This window comes from Bufo gargarizans, chromosome 5, assembly GCF_014858855.1.
Source record: "Bufo gargarizans isolate SCDJY-AF-19 chromosome 5, ASM1485885v1, whole genome shotgun sequence".
NCBI classification, from domain to species: Eukaryota; Metazoa; Chordata; class Amphibia; order Anura; family Bufonidae; genus Bufo; species Bufo gargarizans.
In genome coordinates, this window is record NC_058084.1 from 53,468,432 (window position 1) to 53,485,853 (window position 17,422).

At 46.5% G+C, this 17,422-nt stretch overlaps 1 protein-coding gene across 1 annotated transcript in view; it reads left to right on the top strand.

Annotated features, from left to right (window-relative positions):
- The window catches only part of TAF2 (TATA-box binding protein associated factor 2), a 124,715-nt gene that overhangs the window by 29,218 nt on the left and 78,075 nt on the right, over window positions 1-17,422 (top strand). Inside the window, exons 8-10 of the mRNA XM_044295370.1 lie at window positions 14,681-14,794; window positions 16,427-16,526; window positions 16,865-16,950. Of these exons, the coding sequence (XP_044151305.1) occupies window positions 14,681-14,794; window positions 16,427-16,526; window positions 16,865-16,950 (300 nt within the window). The remainder of the gene's footprint in view (window positions 1-14,680; window positions 14,795-16,426; window positions 16,527-16,864; window positions 16,951-17,422) is intronic.

Consider the following 17,422-nt stretch of genomic DNA (forward strand, 5'->3'; position numbering starts at 1 on the left):
TTTAAAACAAAATCCTAAAATCTCACAGTTTTCACACTTGTCACTAGGCATGTGAAGACTTCCTGTCTTTTGACAGCACCTACATGGGCCATAGTCACACAGAACACGAGGAGACCCCATTGACTTCTATAGGAGTGTTTTCTAGGCATGCTATGTGACCTGTGCAGAGGACATGAGCGAGCTGATAAGCTGTGATATCACCTATTGTGACTGGTGGATCCTCTCTTATCTATACAGAGGTGTTATCTGTCATTGTAGTTCTGCCTGTGGACGAAAAAATTCTAAGTGTGAAAGTTGCTCAGACGGATCCGTCCAGACCCTACATTGAAAGTCAATGGGGACGGATCAGTTTGAAAATTGAGCCATATTGTGTCAACTTCAAACGGATCCGTCCCCATTGACTTACATTGTAAGTCTGGACGGATCCGTTTGCCTCCGCACGGCCAGGCGGACACCCGAACGCTGCAAGCAGCGTTTAGGTGTCCGCCTGCTGAGCGGAGCGGAGGACAAACGGTGCCAGACTGATGCATTCTGAGTGGATCCGCATCCACTCAGAATGCATTAGGGCTGTACGGATCCGTTCGGGGCAGCTTGTGAGAGCCTTCAAACGGAGCTCACAAGCGGAGCCCTGAACACTAGTGTGAAAGTAGCCTTACCTGTACAGAACAGGAAATCATGAAAAATTGTAGGATTATATGCATGTTTTAAAATATATAAATAATGACATGAAAAAAAATAAACGGTATGGCAAACAGTACATTAATGCACATGCAGTACATTTATGGCATGGCTATGGCAGAAGCTCAGGAACTGAACCGCTGCAATTAGCAGTGGGTGTTTGTCTGTAACGTACAACTGACACCTTGATGCAATGGCAGAGATCGGTGCTGGCAAAGTCCTTACAAAGGCCTCCAAGCCTGCCTTTTACCGAATGCTGCAGGGACTGATCAGGCCAAATGTCAGTGTTAGGCATTTTGCGGAACGGAATTGCGGACCCATTCATTTCTATGGGGCCGCACAATGTGCTGCCCGGATCCGGAAATGCAGATCTGCACTTCCAGGTCCGCACTTCCGTTCCCGAAAAAAATAGAACATGTCCTATTTTTGTCCACAATTGTGGACAAGATTAGGCATTTTCTATTATAATGCCGGCGATGTGCGGTCCGCAAAACGCATACGGATGTATTAATGGACCCTTAAATTGACAGTACAATACACTGCAATAGATGACTGTATTGCAGTGTTTTTCACTAGCCATCAGATCACTGGATCATCACATCTCCAATTGGGAGAAACAAAATAAATTTCAAATAAAGTAAAAAAACAGAACAAATTTAAATAAAAATTTCAGGTAAAAACAATCTGTATCCACACATTTATAAATGGTTAAAAAAAATGTGAAAAAACAAAAAACAAAGTACACTTAATTGGTATTAAGTCGGTAACCACCTGGTCTATGAATGAATCAGATTACTTATCCCATATGGTGAATGCCGTAAATAAAACAAAAATTATAAAACAATGACATAACCGCAAAAAACAAGCCCTCTTACTGCTACGTTGATGGAAAAATAACAAAGCTATGGGTCTTAGATATTGCGATGCAAAGAAATCGTTTTTCTCATCTGTATTATTGGGGGGACACAGGCTTGACTATGGGTATAGCTGCTGCCACTAGGAGGAGACACTAAGCACAAAAGTGTGAGCTCCTCCCTTCAGCTATACCCTTCCTACAGGGACTAAGCTAAAATACTGCTTTGCAGGTCTGATTTTTATTTTTTATTTTTTCTTAGCTGGGTTACAGGCAGTCCTTACTGCCTGCACACCCAGGAGACGTGAGACCAGTGGGTCTCCATCCAAGCTTGCTCGTTCTGGGTCTCCAGAAGACCAGAATGTCCAGAGGTTCCCAAAGCCTCTGCATCCCGCCAGCCTTCGGGTCACCAAGGCCGCCCACGATAAGTCCCCTCTGTTTCTGGTGTAGCGGCCCTCCCCAAGGGGCTGCACACCGAAGGTGGTGACCGGCTGGGACCAGGGGGGCAGAACACGCCAGACGGGTGAGTATTCTTGGACCCAAACCCCCCTTTCATCCTGCTCCCTCCCCTTCTCAGGTTACCTGTGACCCCCACAGAGGCCTTGATTCCTCCATGTGGCATCTCCTGTTGGGGGTGTGGGGGGAGCCTCTCAGTAACGGGGTCCTTTCTTCTGGGGCCACCTTCTATCTCTGTTATCTCGGCGTTCCCGGTCCTGTTCTCCGCCGGGACTGCTTGTAATTGAGGCCCCGACTTCTCTGCGGCCTACTCCCGATCCGGCTCCCCGCGGCAGGTGCTTCATTCCCAGCCGGCATCTCCATTTAGCCGGGGCTTGTAGCGGCAGCACTGCTATAATAAAAGGATGGAGAGGCCTCTTTTTAGGGTGACTGTTTCCCTTCTCTTCCCTCGGGGATGGATGGATCGGGCCGGCAGCTACCCCTTGTTATCGCCGTGGGCCGACTTCTTCATGGGGGCAGCGCATGAATTTTCTCTGCTTCCCCCTCCTTCATCTGTCTTCTGGCGCGCATTCTTGGCGCTTTTTTTTTCTTCGCTCCGCCCACTTCCTGCTTCAAGAGGACCTCTGCAGAACTCTGGCACAAGGCACCTCTGGACAAGCTGCATTAGGGACACAGGCCGGGTAAGCCCTCTCCCCTTCCTACAGGGTTTAACCTACCCCCCTCATCTTCCTACCGGTCACTACAGGGTACTCACTATGTCCGAGCCCAGACCGCAGGCCCCAAAGTAGGTGGTCACTTCCGTGCGACATTTTGCCTGTGCTTCTTTTCGCTCAAAACTCCATTCTGGTCATTTGGATCCCCTATGTTCTTCGTGCTTTGCTCCACCGCAAAGTGGCTCTGACTCATGACCCACTCGCCCCTCCTGCACAGCCCATGGTAAAACCGGAGTGGGTGCGCTCCCTGGCTAAGATGATACAGGACGTTTCTCATTCCAACAAGGCCATTGTGGAAATATTGGGGCGTTTGGCCACACGGCCAACTTCCGACCAGTCAGACTCTGGGGACCTTTCTGCTAATCCCCATCGCGGCCGTCCTGCAAAACGGGCCAGACCACTCTCTCCTCGAAGGGCGTCTGCTTCCCCCGTTTACTCCGATGTGTCCTCAGTAGAAGAGGCGTGTTCTGAGGAAAGGTTGTCAGACGCTGACACTGACTTTCTCACCTGAGGACCAGTCTTCCAAACTGTCCGCTATGGTAGACAATCTCATTGCAGCGGTTATAGAAACCTTACAGGTTGAGGACCCTATGCTCTCATCTGCCGGATCTAGTTTTGCCCTCAGGCGATCCTGTCGCTCGCCAAATTTTTTTCCCAACCACCCGGAGTTTGATTCCTCCCTTTCCAAGGAGAGGACAGGCGTTTTGCTTTGCCGAAACACTTAGACATCTTATATCCTTTTCCAGAGGATTCAACGAAAAAGTAGTCGTCCTGTCCTGTTGTTGACCCTCCGGTATCCCGCCTGGCTAAGAATGCCACCTTGCCTATGGCGGATGAGGCTTCCTTTTCAGACCCCAGAGATAAAAAATTGGAATCTCTTGCCAAATCTTCCTTTGAAGCAGTTGTCACTGCCCTGCGCCCTATTTTTGCCTCTACATGGTTTAGCAAGGCTATGACCGAGTGGGCAAACAAGTTACGTCAGGGCCTCACCTCTGGGGACTCCTCAGAGAAACTTTCAGATATTGCATTGCAGCTTTCCCACGCCAGTTCTTACTTTTGTGAAGCCTCTCTGGACGCGGCCAGGCTTATGGCCCGCTCTTCAGCCTTTTTGGTGGCTATTAGCCGTACCTTTTGGCTATCTTGCTGGGCGGCAGATAATGCTTCGAAACAGGCCTTAACATTCCTTCCCTTTACTGGTAGCAGACTTTTCGGCAAGTGTCTGGATGAGATTATCTCTGATGCTACAAGGGGGTAAAAGCACCCATTTGCCGCAGAACAGGGCGCGCTTCAACAGGTTGAAGAAGCGAAGACCTCCCTTTTGGCCCTTTCTGAGTTCTTCCAGCCCCAAGCTGCCAGCCGATAAGTCTGCGCGAGATCAGAAGCACAAGCCATCTTTCAAGCCTTGCCCTTACTGGCGTGCTCGCCAACAGGGCTCCAAGCCCTATACCCTCAAGTCCTCCTCTGCATGACGTGTGGTCTCCGGCGCCCTCCAGACGAGTCAGAGGTCATTTTCATCTGTTCCAGCATGTCTGGCTGGCTCACGTCTCAGATGCCTGGGTGTGAGAAGTCATCTCTGAGGGTTACAAACTGGAGGTCCGGTCCTTACCTCCGCCCTGTTTTTTTCGCTAGTCTCCCCCGACCTCTCCCTCCGCCGGCCATTCCATTTTTCAGGCTATTCTCACCCTTCTGCGGCAGGGAGTGATTGTTCCGGCTCAAGACCGTTTTTGCGGATTCTACTCCAATCTCTTTGTGGTCCCCAAAAAGGAGGGTACGGTCCGTCCCATCCTAGACTGGTTCCTTCGGCTCCGCCGCTTCCGGATGGAGTCCCTGAGATCGGTCATTGCACCCATGGAACCGGGGGAATACCTGTCCTCGGTAGACATCAAGGACGCCTACCTCCATGTTCCCATCAGTCACCAGAAATATCTTGGTTTCGCGGTGGGACCTTTTCATTACCAGTTTGTGGCCCTCCCGTTCAGACTTGCCACAGCTCCCAGAGTCTTTACCAAGATTCTGGCCTCGTTCATGGCTCTGCTTCATGCCAGAGGGATAGTGGCAATGCCTTACTTGGACGATATCCTGATCAAGGGTCCGTCATTCCGGGCAACGGTGGACAGCCTACGCATTGTCCTAGAAACCCTGGTGGTGGTTGATTTCCCCGATGCTGACGTCGGGCCGCTCCTTCCTTCTACTCTGCTGGATAGTTTTGACGATGGACGGGTCTGAGGGGGAAGTACTGAACAATCTCTTTGTTCAGGGCACCTGGTCCCGTGAGGAACGCTCCATTCCGATGAATATTCTGGAGTTTCGGGCGATTCGTCTCCCTGTGCTTCATTGGACAGACCGTGTCCAGTTCGAGTCCAGTCCGGTCCGACAACTCCACGGCAGTCTACCTCAACCACCAGGGTGGCACCTGGAGCCTAGGCAGAGAGCCATGTCCCAGCTCTGTTGGCAGTTCACATTCCCGGCATCGACAACTGGATCGCCGACTTTTAAGCCGGGAGAGACTTGATCCGGGCGAATGGGCTTTGCATCCGCAGATCTTTCTCGCAATTTGTGAGCGGTGGGGTTGGCCAGATGTGGATTTCATGGCCTCCCGCTTCAACCGCAAGGTAGAAATCTTAGTTGCAAGATTCAAAGGTCCTCTGGCTCGTAGTGATTCCGTGGAGTCAGTTCATGTTTCACTACGTGTTCCCTCTTCTTCCTTTCATTCCTCGTCTTCTCCGGAAAATTAGGTCCGAAGATCTGCCCGTCATTCTCATGGCCCCGGACTGGCCATGCAGAGTATGGCACGCATCTCTAGTCTCCCTCCTCGCCGACGAACCCTGGCATCTTCCCCTTCGGTTGAACCTCTTGTTGCAGGGACCAATCATCCACCCGAATTTAAAGTCTCTACATTTAACAGCATGGCTGTTGAAGCCGCCGTAGTAAGGGCTCGGAGTTTCTTGAATGCTCTTGTCCACACCATGATTCGTGCTAGGAAGCAGTCGTCCTCCCGGATCTATCACCAGACCTGGAAATCCTATTTTAGTTGGTGCGAATGCCACAAGCTGTTTCCTATTCGGTTCTCTTTGCGGCGACTCTTGTCTTTCCTGCAGTTGGGCATGGACTTGGGGCTGGCTCACAGTTCTCTCAAAGGGCAATTTTCGGCCCTTTCCATTCTTTTTAAGAGGAACTTGGCTTCGCTTTTGCGGTTCGGACCTTTCTGCAGGTGGTAGTTCATGCTGCACCACCTTACCGTCCTCCGTTGAATCCTTGGGATCCGTCTTCAAATGCTTTCAGTACACTTGCGTTTTTCCGGATCCGGCGTGTAATTCCGGCAAGTGGAGTACACGCCGGATCCGGACAACGCAAGTGTGAAAGAGGCCTTATCAAATGTCACACGTTTGATGCATTTGGCTTGTCCTTAAACCTATTACTTCTGTCTAAAGAAGCTACTCCACCCTCCTCCTGGAGCGACATTGTGACTTATTTGCAACTTTCAATACCGGAAAGTAGATACTCTAGTATGAAAGTAGACTTAAAGTTGTTACCACATAAGGTGACACATGTCAGATTTTAAAAATGGGTCTGTGTCCTTAAGGGGTTGAACAGTAGGTCATTTTCTGATGACGCATTCCCTTTAAGTAAACGTGAAAGTGTAGAAGCAGCACCTTACGGTCTCAAGATAATGCGTTGTTCAATGCAGCAGCCTAGCCGTAGGCCCTTGATCCATCAGGCCTTGGAATACGTATATGAAAAAGAAGATGGCTTCGGCAGCATGTAGCAATATCAAAAACTTCTTTATTTGTACCTCCAGACACAAATGGCAACGTTTCGACTGTTCACCAGTCTTTGTCAAGCCTAATGACATCAGTGTTGGTAGGCATATAAATACCCCCCATAATAAAAAACACGCCCCACATTCAATCAACAAAGCTAATCATTGTGATGGAATAAATCTGTACAGGTTGTTACTTACTGAAACCGGCATGGCCTCCATCCTCCTCATGTGCGCCACAGCGTGTTGTTTACTCCATTGCGCAGCCGCGGCTCGCCGGCTACACATGCCGGAAGTGTCGTCAGTTACCATGACTACGGCAGGCAGTAGACGTCTCCGGCCAATAGAAGCCAGAAGAGAACATTGTCGTCATCGTCGTCATCATCTGCGCGACGTCCACGTGACACCCCACATGGTGCGCACAACCGTGCGTCAATCTCATGGGTCACATGGGCGGCGCAGCCAATGAGACACAATGCAAGTGTCGGAGCCATGGAAACCCCGACGCCGTGGACTGCGCAACTTACCTAAGGTGATGTGCATGATCCATATGTCAACATGCACTCGATAGGTGGCTGGATGAACATTGTCAGATCAAGATCGCAACAATGATCACCACATTCTCCCTAACTATGGCCAAATCAAACAGAGGTGGAGACCATGTCCGGCGTCGCACATCATTATGTATAGCACATATTTCACAAATGACACCCATCAGACAATAAAAGAGCATTATATCATACAATTATAGCAGTCACTATAATGGGGATGTGTTATCACATATAAAAAATTAATTATAAAAAATTAATTAATGATGTCCCTATACTGAAGAGGACCATCGAACGACCCACATCAGTCGATAGATGTAACGTTAAACTCCAAGTTTAACCCATAGGGTTGAAGGGATCTAAGGGTATGGATCCACTTTAATTCCTTTTTCCTTAGATCGCCTTCCTATCACCACCTCTTCTCAGATATCCAACGCTGTCTATTACTCGGAATCTTAATTGATTAATAGCATGTTTACAATCAATAAAATGTTTGGCAACCGGTTTGTCAATGGCTCCTGTTCTAATAGTACTCTTATGCTTATTAATCCTTTCCCTCAGTTCCATTGTGGTTTCACCCACATATATTAGGCTACACGGACACTGTATCATGTAAACCACATCTGTGGATTTGCATGTGAAGTGTCCCTTGATCTTAAACCGTTTACCACTATAGGGATGAGTAAAACCATCACCTCTCATGATGCAACTGCAGTTGCAGCAGGAGAGGCAAGGGAAATTACCATTCCTAAGTGGTGCCAGTCTTTTCTGTTTGTCTAAATCCTTGCCTCCTATGTCCGCTTTGACCAATCTGTCACGTAAATTACGGGTCCGTTTATATGCCATCATTGGGGGGACAGAAAACTCTTTGACTGTTGGCAGTCCTTTCTGAAGGATCTGCCAGTCCTGGCGTAAGATGGCAGCAATATTGCGGCTGTCACCCCCAAAGATGGACACAAAAGGGATACGGGCAGACTCTTGTTTCAGTGGTTTTCTCACCAATGTGGATCCACGATTCATGGAAGTAATCCTATGTTTGGTACGGTTAATCAGCTGGTTAGGGTAGCCTCTCTTTGCAAATTTCCTACACATCTCATCTATTCTGTAGTCAAATTGGGTGTCATCGGATACGATCCGACGTACCCTTAGTAACTGGCTCCATGGAAGAGAATTCACCATGGACTGAGGGTGATTACTGTTGTACATTAGTAGGGTATTCCTATCTGTAGGTTTCTGGAATAGATCAGTACTGATCCTTCCATTGTGCACCTGAACTCGGACGTCAAGGAACTGCAGCTCACGGGCAGAATGCATCACGGTGAACTGCAGGTCCCGGACCCCAGAGTTCAGGTGCACATGGAAATCCTCCAGTTCAGGTATAGTGCCTGTCCAAATCAAGAAAATGTCGTCGATGTAGCGCCACCAGCACAGAACCCTCTCAAAAAAAGTGGAGCGATACACAAGCCGATCCTCGACCTCCGCCATGAAGATGTTAGCGTAGGTGGGGGCCATATTGGACCCCATCGCCACACCACGCTTCTGCTGGTAGAAGGTGTCCCCAAAGAGGAAATAATTCCTCCTCAGGACCACCTCCAGGAGGGCGAGGATCAACCGGCGTGCCCCAGGAGAGAGTTCTGTGCTGGCAAGGGCCACATCGACGACACCCAAACCATAAGAGTGGTCGATGGACGTGTACAGCGATACAACATCGAAACTTACAAGTAAAAATTCCGCAGGCAAAACCAGTGCGTTCAGCTTAGTCAGGAAATGGCCAGTGTCTCTGATATAGGAGGGGGCCGTGGTCGCATGGATCCGCAATACCCTATCTAGAAAAATTGATATGGGATTAAAGATGGAGCCCCTGCCCGACACAATGGGTCGGCCAGGAGGATCCATTAAACTCTTATGGATCTTTGGTAGAACATATATTACAGGGGTAATTGGGTGGCTCACATGTAAAAAATTATAAAGTTCATCATCGATGACTCCTTGGCTAAGTGCCTCATCCAACAATACCCCTATAACACCTGCTATATCAAACTTCGGATCCTTGTTCAGTATCTCATAGACATTAACGTCCCCTACCTGTCGTGTGATCTCATTAATATATTTATGTTCTCTTCTGGCTATCTATTGGCCGGAGACGTCAACGCCTGCCGTAGTCATGGTAACTGACGACACTTCCGGCATGTGTAGCCGGTGAGCCGCGGCTGCGCAATGGAGTAAATAACACGCTGTGGCGCACATGAGGAGGAGGGAGTCCATGCCGGTTTCAGTAAGTAACAACCTGTACAGATTTATTCCATCACAATGATTAGCTTTGTTGATTTAAATGTGGGGCGTGTTTTTTATTATGGGGGGTATTTATATGCCTACCAACACTGATGTCATTAGGCTTGACAAAGACTGGTGAACAGTCGAAACGTTGCCATTTGTGTCTGGAGGTACAAATAAAGAAGTTTTGATATTGCTACATGCTGCCGAAGCCATCTTCCTTTTTATATACGTATTCCAAGGCCTGATGGATCAAGGGCCTACGGCTAGGCTGCTGCATTGAACAACGCATTATCTTGAGACCGTAAGGTGCTGCTTCTACACTTTCACGTTTATCTATTGTTGATCCGGGAGGCGTGCACCAGGGGGTTGAAAATCGTGGAGTTATATACACCATGGAGGGTCCCCCAGGTCCAAGTAAGAACATGGATACCTCGTCAAGACACATGTACGTTTATACTGAGGAGGACATTCAGCGGCTGATTAATGTCGATGGAGGTGATGTAACCTTTTTAAGTTCCCCCTCGGTTGATATCTTGAAACGTAAAGCTGAACAAGATCTTAAGAGATTAAATACCATGGGGTTACACCTAATAACTCTGAGAGAGTATTATAAACAGCAAAGAATACCAAGGGGCCTCAGGTCCAATCTTCGCCCGAATTTATTCCCTGCCAACGGCGATTTTTGCAAAGCTTTTGAAGCAATAAATAATCAATACTCTTTCGAGTTGATGTTGCTCAATATAGATTATCTACAGAAAGAAGTGGATAACCTGAAGGTAATTACAACCAATTTGGAAACCCAGATTCGGGACCTGATGAGTGGCGAGGAGTTTACAGCTTACAAAGAAAAAACGAATCAACACGTTATGCGGCACAAATCCGAGGTTGAACACATTAAAAGGGATAAGTGGCACAGAGACTTGGATGATTACCAATCTGGTAAAATTTACAATTGGCAGACGTCTCAATCACAAAGATTTAACCGGCGGAGACGTGGGAAACGCTTTGATCAAGGCAAGTTTGGCTTCAGCACTGGTGAGTCCGACTCTGCTGATGAGTCAGGTGCGTCCAATAATTTTTTAGGCCATGGCCGAAAAAGAGGCGAGGGCGATACAGAAGGGGTGGTAGGAGACACCATCGATCCAGCAAGGGCCCTTCCCCCTATACCCATGGAAGCCTCTTCCCATCCACAGGGGAGGATAACGAGGCGCGGGCTATGGAAATGAACCTAGTTGTGAACATTTCATCTTCCCAACTTGATGATATACAAACCAATGTATTGAGCCGGGGCCTGACGTTCTGCCCCACTACCCCACGTGATTGGTTCGAACTTGAACTAGACCTACAAAAGTTCTTTAGACTCCTTAGGCTTAAAGCCTTTTTCTCAATGAGAGACATCGATACATCCAGGTGTCCACCAACTGTACCCACTGATACGCTTATGTGTAAAGATTTTGATTTACGTAACAAAAGTTATTTTTCGCCACCGCAAAATAACCATGTGGTTGAAACATATATCAGCTTTGTCAGGAAACGAATTGACCAATTGAGGGAGGATGGTACTGACCAGTTCAGGCATAATCTGTCCCAGGTTGAGAGGCGGGCTTTGTCTGAACTGGAAAGCAATGTAAATTTAACCATTAAGCCAGCTGACAAGGGGGGTGCCGTGGTCGTCATGGATACCTGTAAATATATTAATGAGATCACACGACAGGTAGGGGACGTTAATGTCTATGAGATACTAAACAAGGATCCGAAGTTTGATATAGCAGGTGTTATAGGGGTATTGTTGGATGAGGCACTTAGCCAAGGAGTCATCGATGATGAACTTTATAATTTTTTACATGTGAGCCACCCAATTACCCCTGTAATATATGTTCTACCAAAGATCCATAAGAGTTTAATGGATCCTCCTGGCCGACCCATTGTGTCGGGCAGGGGCTCCATCTTTAATCCCATATCAATTTTTCTAGATAGGGTATTGCGGATCCATGCGACCACGGCCCCCTCCTATATCAGAGACACTGGCCATTTCCTGACTAAGCTGAACGCACTGGTTTTGCCTGCCGAATTTTTACTTGCAAGTTTCGATGTTGTATCGCTGTACACGTCCATCGACCACTCTTATGGTTTGGGTGTCGTCGATGTGGCCCTTGCCAGCACAGAACTCTCTCCTGGGGCACGCCGGTTGATCCTCGCCCTCCTGGAGGTGGTCCTGAGGAGGAATTATTTCCTCTTTGGGGACACCTTCTACCAGCAAAAGCGTGGTGTGGCGATGGGGTCCAATATGGCCCCCACCTACGCTAACATCTTCATGGCGGAGGTCGAGGATCGGCTTGTGTATCGCTCCACTTTTTTTGAGAGGGTTCTGTGCTGGTGGCGCTACATCGACGACATTTTCTTGATTTGGACAGGCACTATACCTGAACTGGAGGATTTCCATGTGCACCTGAACTCTGGGGTCCGGGACCTGCAGTTCACCGTGATGCATTCTGCCCGTGAGCTGCAGTTCCTTGACGTCCGAGTTCAGGTGCACAATGGAAGGATCAGTACTGATCTATTCCAGAAACCTACAGATAGGAATACCCTACTAATGTACAACAGTAATCACCCTCAGTCCATGGTGAATTCTCTTCCATGGAGCCAGTTACTAAGGGTACGTCGGATTGTATCCGATGACACCCAATTTGACTACAGAATAGATGAGATGTGTAGAAAATTTATAAAGAGAGGCTACCCTAACCAGCTGATTAACCGTACCAAACATAGGATTACTTCCATGAATCGTGGATCCACATTGGTGAGAAAACCACTGAAACAAGAGTCTGCCCGTATTCCTTTTGTGTCCATCTTTGGGGGTGACAGCCGCAATATTGCTGCCATCTTACGCCAGGATTGGCAGATCCTTCAGAAAGGACTGCCAACAGTCAAAGAGTTTTCTGTCCCCCCAATGATGGCATATAAACGGACCCGTAATTTACGTGACAGATTGGTTAAAGCGGACATAGGAGGTAAGGATTTAGACAAACAGAAAAGACTGGCACCACTTAGGAATGGTAATTTCCCTTGCCTCTCCTGCTGCAACTGTAGTTGCATCATGAGAGGTGATGGTTTTACTCATCCCTATAGTGGTAAACGATTTAAGATCAAGGGACACTTCACATGCAAATCCACAGATGTGGTTTACATGATACAGTGTCCGTGTAGCCTAATATATGTGGGTGAAACCACAATGGAACTGAGGGAAAGGATTAATAAGCATAAGAGTACTATTAGAACAGGAGCCATTGACAAACCGGTTGCCAAACACTTTATTGATTGTAAACATGCTATTAATCAATTAAGATTCCGAGCAATAGACAGCGTTGGATATCTGAGAAGAGGTGGCGATAGGAAGGCGATCTTAAGGAAAAAGGAACTTAAGTGGATCCATACCCTTAGATCCCTTCAACCCTATGGGTTAAACTTGGAGTTTAACGTTACATCCATCGACTGATGTGGGTCGTTCGATGGTCCTCTTCAGTATAGGGACATCATTAATTAATTTGTTATAATAAATTTATTTTATTTTTTTTATATGTGATAACACATCCCCATTATAGTGATTGCTATAATTGTATGATATAATGCCTTTTATTGTCTGATGGGTGTCATTTTTGAAATATGGGCTATACATAATGATGTGCGACGCCGGACATGGTCTCCACCTCTGTTTGATTTGGGCATCAGTTAGGGAGAATGTGGTGATCATTGTTGCGATCTTGATCTGACAATGTTCATCCAGTCACCCATTGTGTGCATGTTGACATATGGATCATGCACATCACCTTAGGACAAGTTGCGCAGTCCACGGCGTCGGGGTTTCCATGGCTCCGACACTTGCACTATGTCTCCATTGGCTGCGCCGCCCATGTGACCCATGAGATTGACGCACGGTTGTGCGCACCATGTGGGGTGTCACGTGGGCGTCGCGCAGATGATGACGACAATGTTCTCTTCTGGCTATCTATTGGCCGGAGACGTCAACGCCTGCCGTAGTCATGGTAACTGACGACACTTCCGGCATGTGTAGCCGGTGAGCCGCGGCTGTGCAATGGAGTAAATAACACGCTGTGGCGCACATGAGGAGGAGGGAGTCCATGCCGGTTTCAGTAAGTAACAACCTGTACAGATTTATTCCATCACAATGATTAGCTTTGTTGATTTAAATGTGGGGCGTGTTTTTTATTATGGGGGGTATTTATATGCCTACCAACACTGATGTCATTAGGCTTGACAAAGACTGGTGAACAGTCGAAACGTTGCCATTTGTGTCTGGAGGTACAAATAAAGAAGTTTTTGATATTGCTACATGCTGCCGAAGCCATCTTCTTTTTCATATACGCATTCCCTTTAAGTGTCACTCCTTACTCCAAAAAAAAATTGGCAAATCATAGCGAGAGCTATAACAGTGTAATGTACTTTGCTGCATTTAAAGGGGTTGTGTCACTTCAGCAAGTGGTATTTATCATGTAGAGCAGGGATCAGCAACCTTCGGCACTCCAGGTGTTATGAAACTACAACTCCCACAGAAGTGAAAGAAGGCTTCTGGGAGTTGTAGTTTCAGAACAGCTGGAGCGCCGGAGGTTGCTGATCCCTGATGTAGAGGAAGTTAATACAAAGTACATTTACTAATGTATTGTGATTGTCCATATTGCTTTGTTTGCTGGCTATAGTCATTTCTCCATTGCATTTTCCACTGCTCGTTCCATGGTTATGACCCCCCCCCCCCTGCAATCAATCAGCGGTTGCCATGCTTGCACACTATAGGAAAAAGTACCAGCCTCTCTGCTGGCTAAGACCATGGGAGCGCTCATAGGCTGGTCCTTTTTCCTATAGTGTGCAAGCACAGCCACTGCTGATAGATTGCAGGGTGGTCGTAACCATGGAAACGAGCAGTGTATAATGCGATGGAAAAATGAATCCAGCCGGCAAAGGAAGCAATATGGACAATCCCAATACATTAGTAAGTGACACAACCCCTTTAAGAGATGTAGCTGCATAATGTGCAGAAAATCTTTATAAATCTTTATAAATGCAGCTACACAGCGCTGTTTGAGTCGGTCAGCTGGATTAAGGACTATAATTTGCCGTAGTACTGCAGATAGAGTCCTCAGAAGGTCCGCTACATCATGTGCGCGTGGCTCAGCGGTCCAGACAATGTAATTCAGCAGAGCTTTGAGTGCAACCGGGAGGGATCGATATGATATGGAGGCACCAAACATGCTGCTTTTGATCTGCAGTGGCTTCCTTTGACTGGTTGACACTGATGCTTAATTTTTCTTCTTTCTTTGTATTACAGGAAAACGAACTGAATTTTAATTCTGAATAATTTTATTTTTTTACTGTTTCTTAGCACAAACTTACTGCACAGCGCAATGGTCATTGACCAGACGCCGCTGACCAGAAGATGTCTTGCTGAGTCGCTAGCTCAGCAGTTCTTTGGGTGCTTTATTTCAAGAATGTCCTGGTGAGTGAGACTCTTCTGCTGCTTCTCATTTTTACCACTAAGATGTTCAGAGTACCTACTAATATTCATCTTTAAAGGGGTTGTCTCACTTCAACAAATAACTTTCTCTACATGATAAATGTTAATACAAGGCACTTACTAATGTACTGTGATCGTCTATATTGCTTCCTTTGCTGGCTGGATTCTTTTTTCCATCACATTATACACCGCTCGGAACCAGGAGTTATGACCACCCTGTAATGTAGCATCGGTGGTCATGCTTGCACACTATGGAAAAAAATCGCTGACCTCTCTGGTGGCCGGGACTGTGGGAGCGCACATAGCCATGCATGTTCCCGTCAACCTCGTATCTGTGCTGCAGCAGTGGCCATAATCCCTGGATATGAGCAGCGTATAATGTGATGAAAAAAATGAATCCAGCCAGCAAAGAAGACAATATGGACAATCACAATACATTAATAAGTGCCTTGTATAAACTTTGCCATTTGCTGAAGTTAGACAACCCCTTTACTGGGGATTTCCACCTAGAACTGCAGAGTACAGTTGATAGAAGAGGGTCTTGAAATTTGCAACTTCTGGTATCACTGGAGTAACCACTCAGCATCTAATATCCTGTAGGAGAATCAAGGTATTCAAATCCATGGTTTATATGTGTAATGTACTTACACGTCAGATGCACCTGAGCAAAGAGCTTTGTGTCCTGAATGTGGGGCTCCCTGATCTTGTGTGTCCTGTTCCCACAGAGGATAATTCTTTAGTGTTAGGCCTCTTGCACACGAACGTTGTGCATCCATTCCGTGCATAGGGGACTGCAATTTGCGGTCCCAAATGCACGGGCAGCGGCCGGGACTGATCGAGACCCATTAATCTTAAATGGGTCAGTTTTCTGTCCGCACTGCAAAAAAAAAAATTTTTTTTGCGTTTCGAGGCACAGACGGGAACACCATGGAGTGCTTCTGTTGGGTTCCGTTCCGCATCTCCGTGACAGCAGACCCATTCAAGTGAATGGGTCTGCATCCGTGAGGTGGGATGCACACGGCTGGTGCCTGTGTATTGCGGACCCAACGTATGCGGGCCACAATATGGCCACGGGCGCACAACGTTCGTGTGTAAGAGGCCTTACCTTGATACTATATTTAATTACAATGATTACCTATGTCCCAGATAGAGCAGATATCCAAGTAACATTTAGTTTTAATAAAGCCTTTTCCATTATTTAACATTTTTTTATTTAAAATTTGCTATATACTGTACAGGCCAAATAGACATTGTTAAAATAAATTAGCTGACAAAAATATATGAGTAGTAGCCACCTACAACGTAAAGGTGTGAGATGCACTCCTCGGCATTGAAATCGCAACACCAAGAAGGAAAAGTTGTGGAAAGTTGTAGACATGTTACTGCTCGTTCTTGGGGTGATCTGCGGCCCCCGTACACGGGCAGAATATCAGGAACTAGCGTTTGTAGTAACTTTCATTCCCAATAATCGGCCCGACAATTGTATTGTGTAAATTCTCCTTAAAGAATTAGTGAACCTTGGATGCAAACCTTTCCTATTAAAATGCAATGTAAGAGCTTGCATGTGTATGCTCATTACTGTTAATTATTAATTGCTATTCTTTGTGTTCTTAGGTCTGATGAATGGGTGTTGAAAGGCATCTCTGGTTATATTTACGGGCTCTGGATGAAGAAAACATTTGGTGTAAATCAGTATCGGCACTGGATCAAAGAAGTGAGATTATTTTTTATTTTTTTACCATTTTATGTTTTACTCAGTTTAAAAATGAAGTATAAGAGATGACTTATCGCCAAAAGCCCAGAGGGTAGGATGTGATTGAACCTGAAAATCTACTGCAGAAGCTAAAACATGCAGCAGAGCCGTTTTGTAAATCATTGAATTAATGAATGTGACCACAAGAGGGCAGCATGCTCCATATTCTGTACTGTTTACCCACTAATAAATAGTGAGTTTTGTTTTATTGCTTTGTTTTCTAGGTGTTTATCTTTTATATCTCCATACTTTAATTTTTACCTAAATGTAATCTGAATAATCTGTGTTAAATTTTCTAGGAACTGGATAAGATCGTAGCCTATGAATTGAAAACCGGCGGCGTGTTACTCCACCCTATATTCTCTGTTGGGAAAGAGAAAGACAAGTATGTAATACATGTATAACAAGATGTTCAAATACATTCCAATATACATTTTATAAAGTGCGTTGTCTGACTGAAAAAAATTTATTTGCACATGGGTAGGAGGGAAAAAAAACATACTTCTTGGGTCCCCAGCCTCTCCCGTTTCCCGTCCCTGCAGATTCCTACTTCCAGGTTTCTCTCGACACACAGAAGATGAATGCTCAGCCAATCACTTACTGAGACATGTTACTGCTGTGGCCACTGATTGGCTCAGCAGTCATTTCCTGGTGTTGAGAAGATCAACAGGGGATCGATCAGCATTTCTCGCTGGTATCATTGGGAGGACACAGAAGACCATGGGTATAGCTGCTGCCACTAGGAGGCGACATCAGTTTTAGCTTAGTGTCCGTAGGAGGCAGACATTTTTTTCCAGGTCTGCAAAAGTTTTTTTGCTTTTTTGTTTTATTTTTCAGGTTTGGACTGCAGGTGGGCT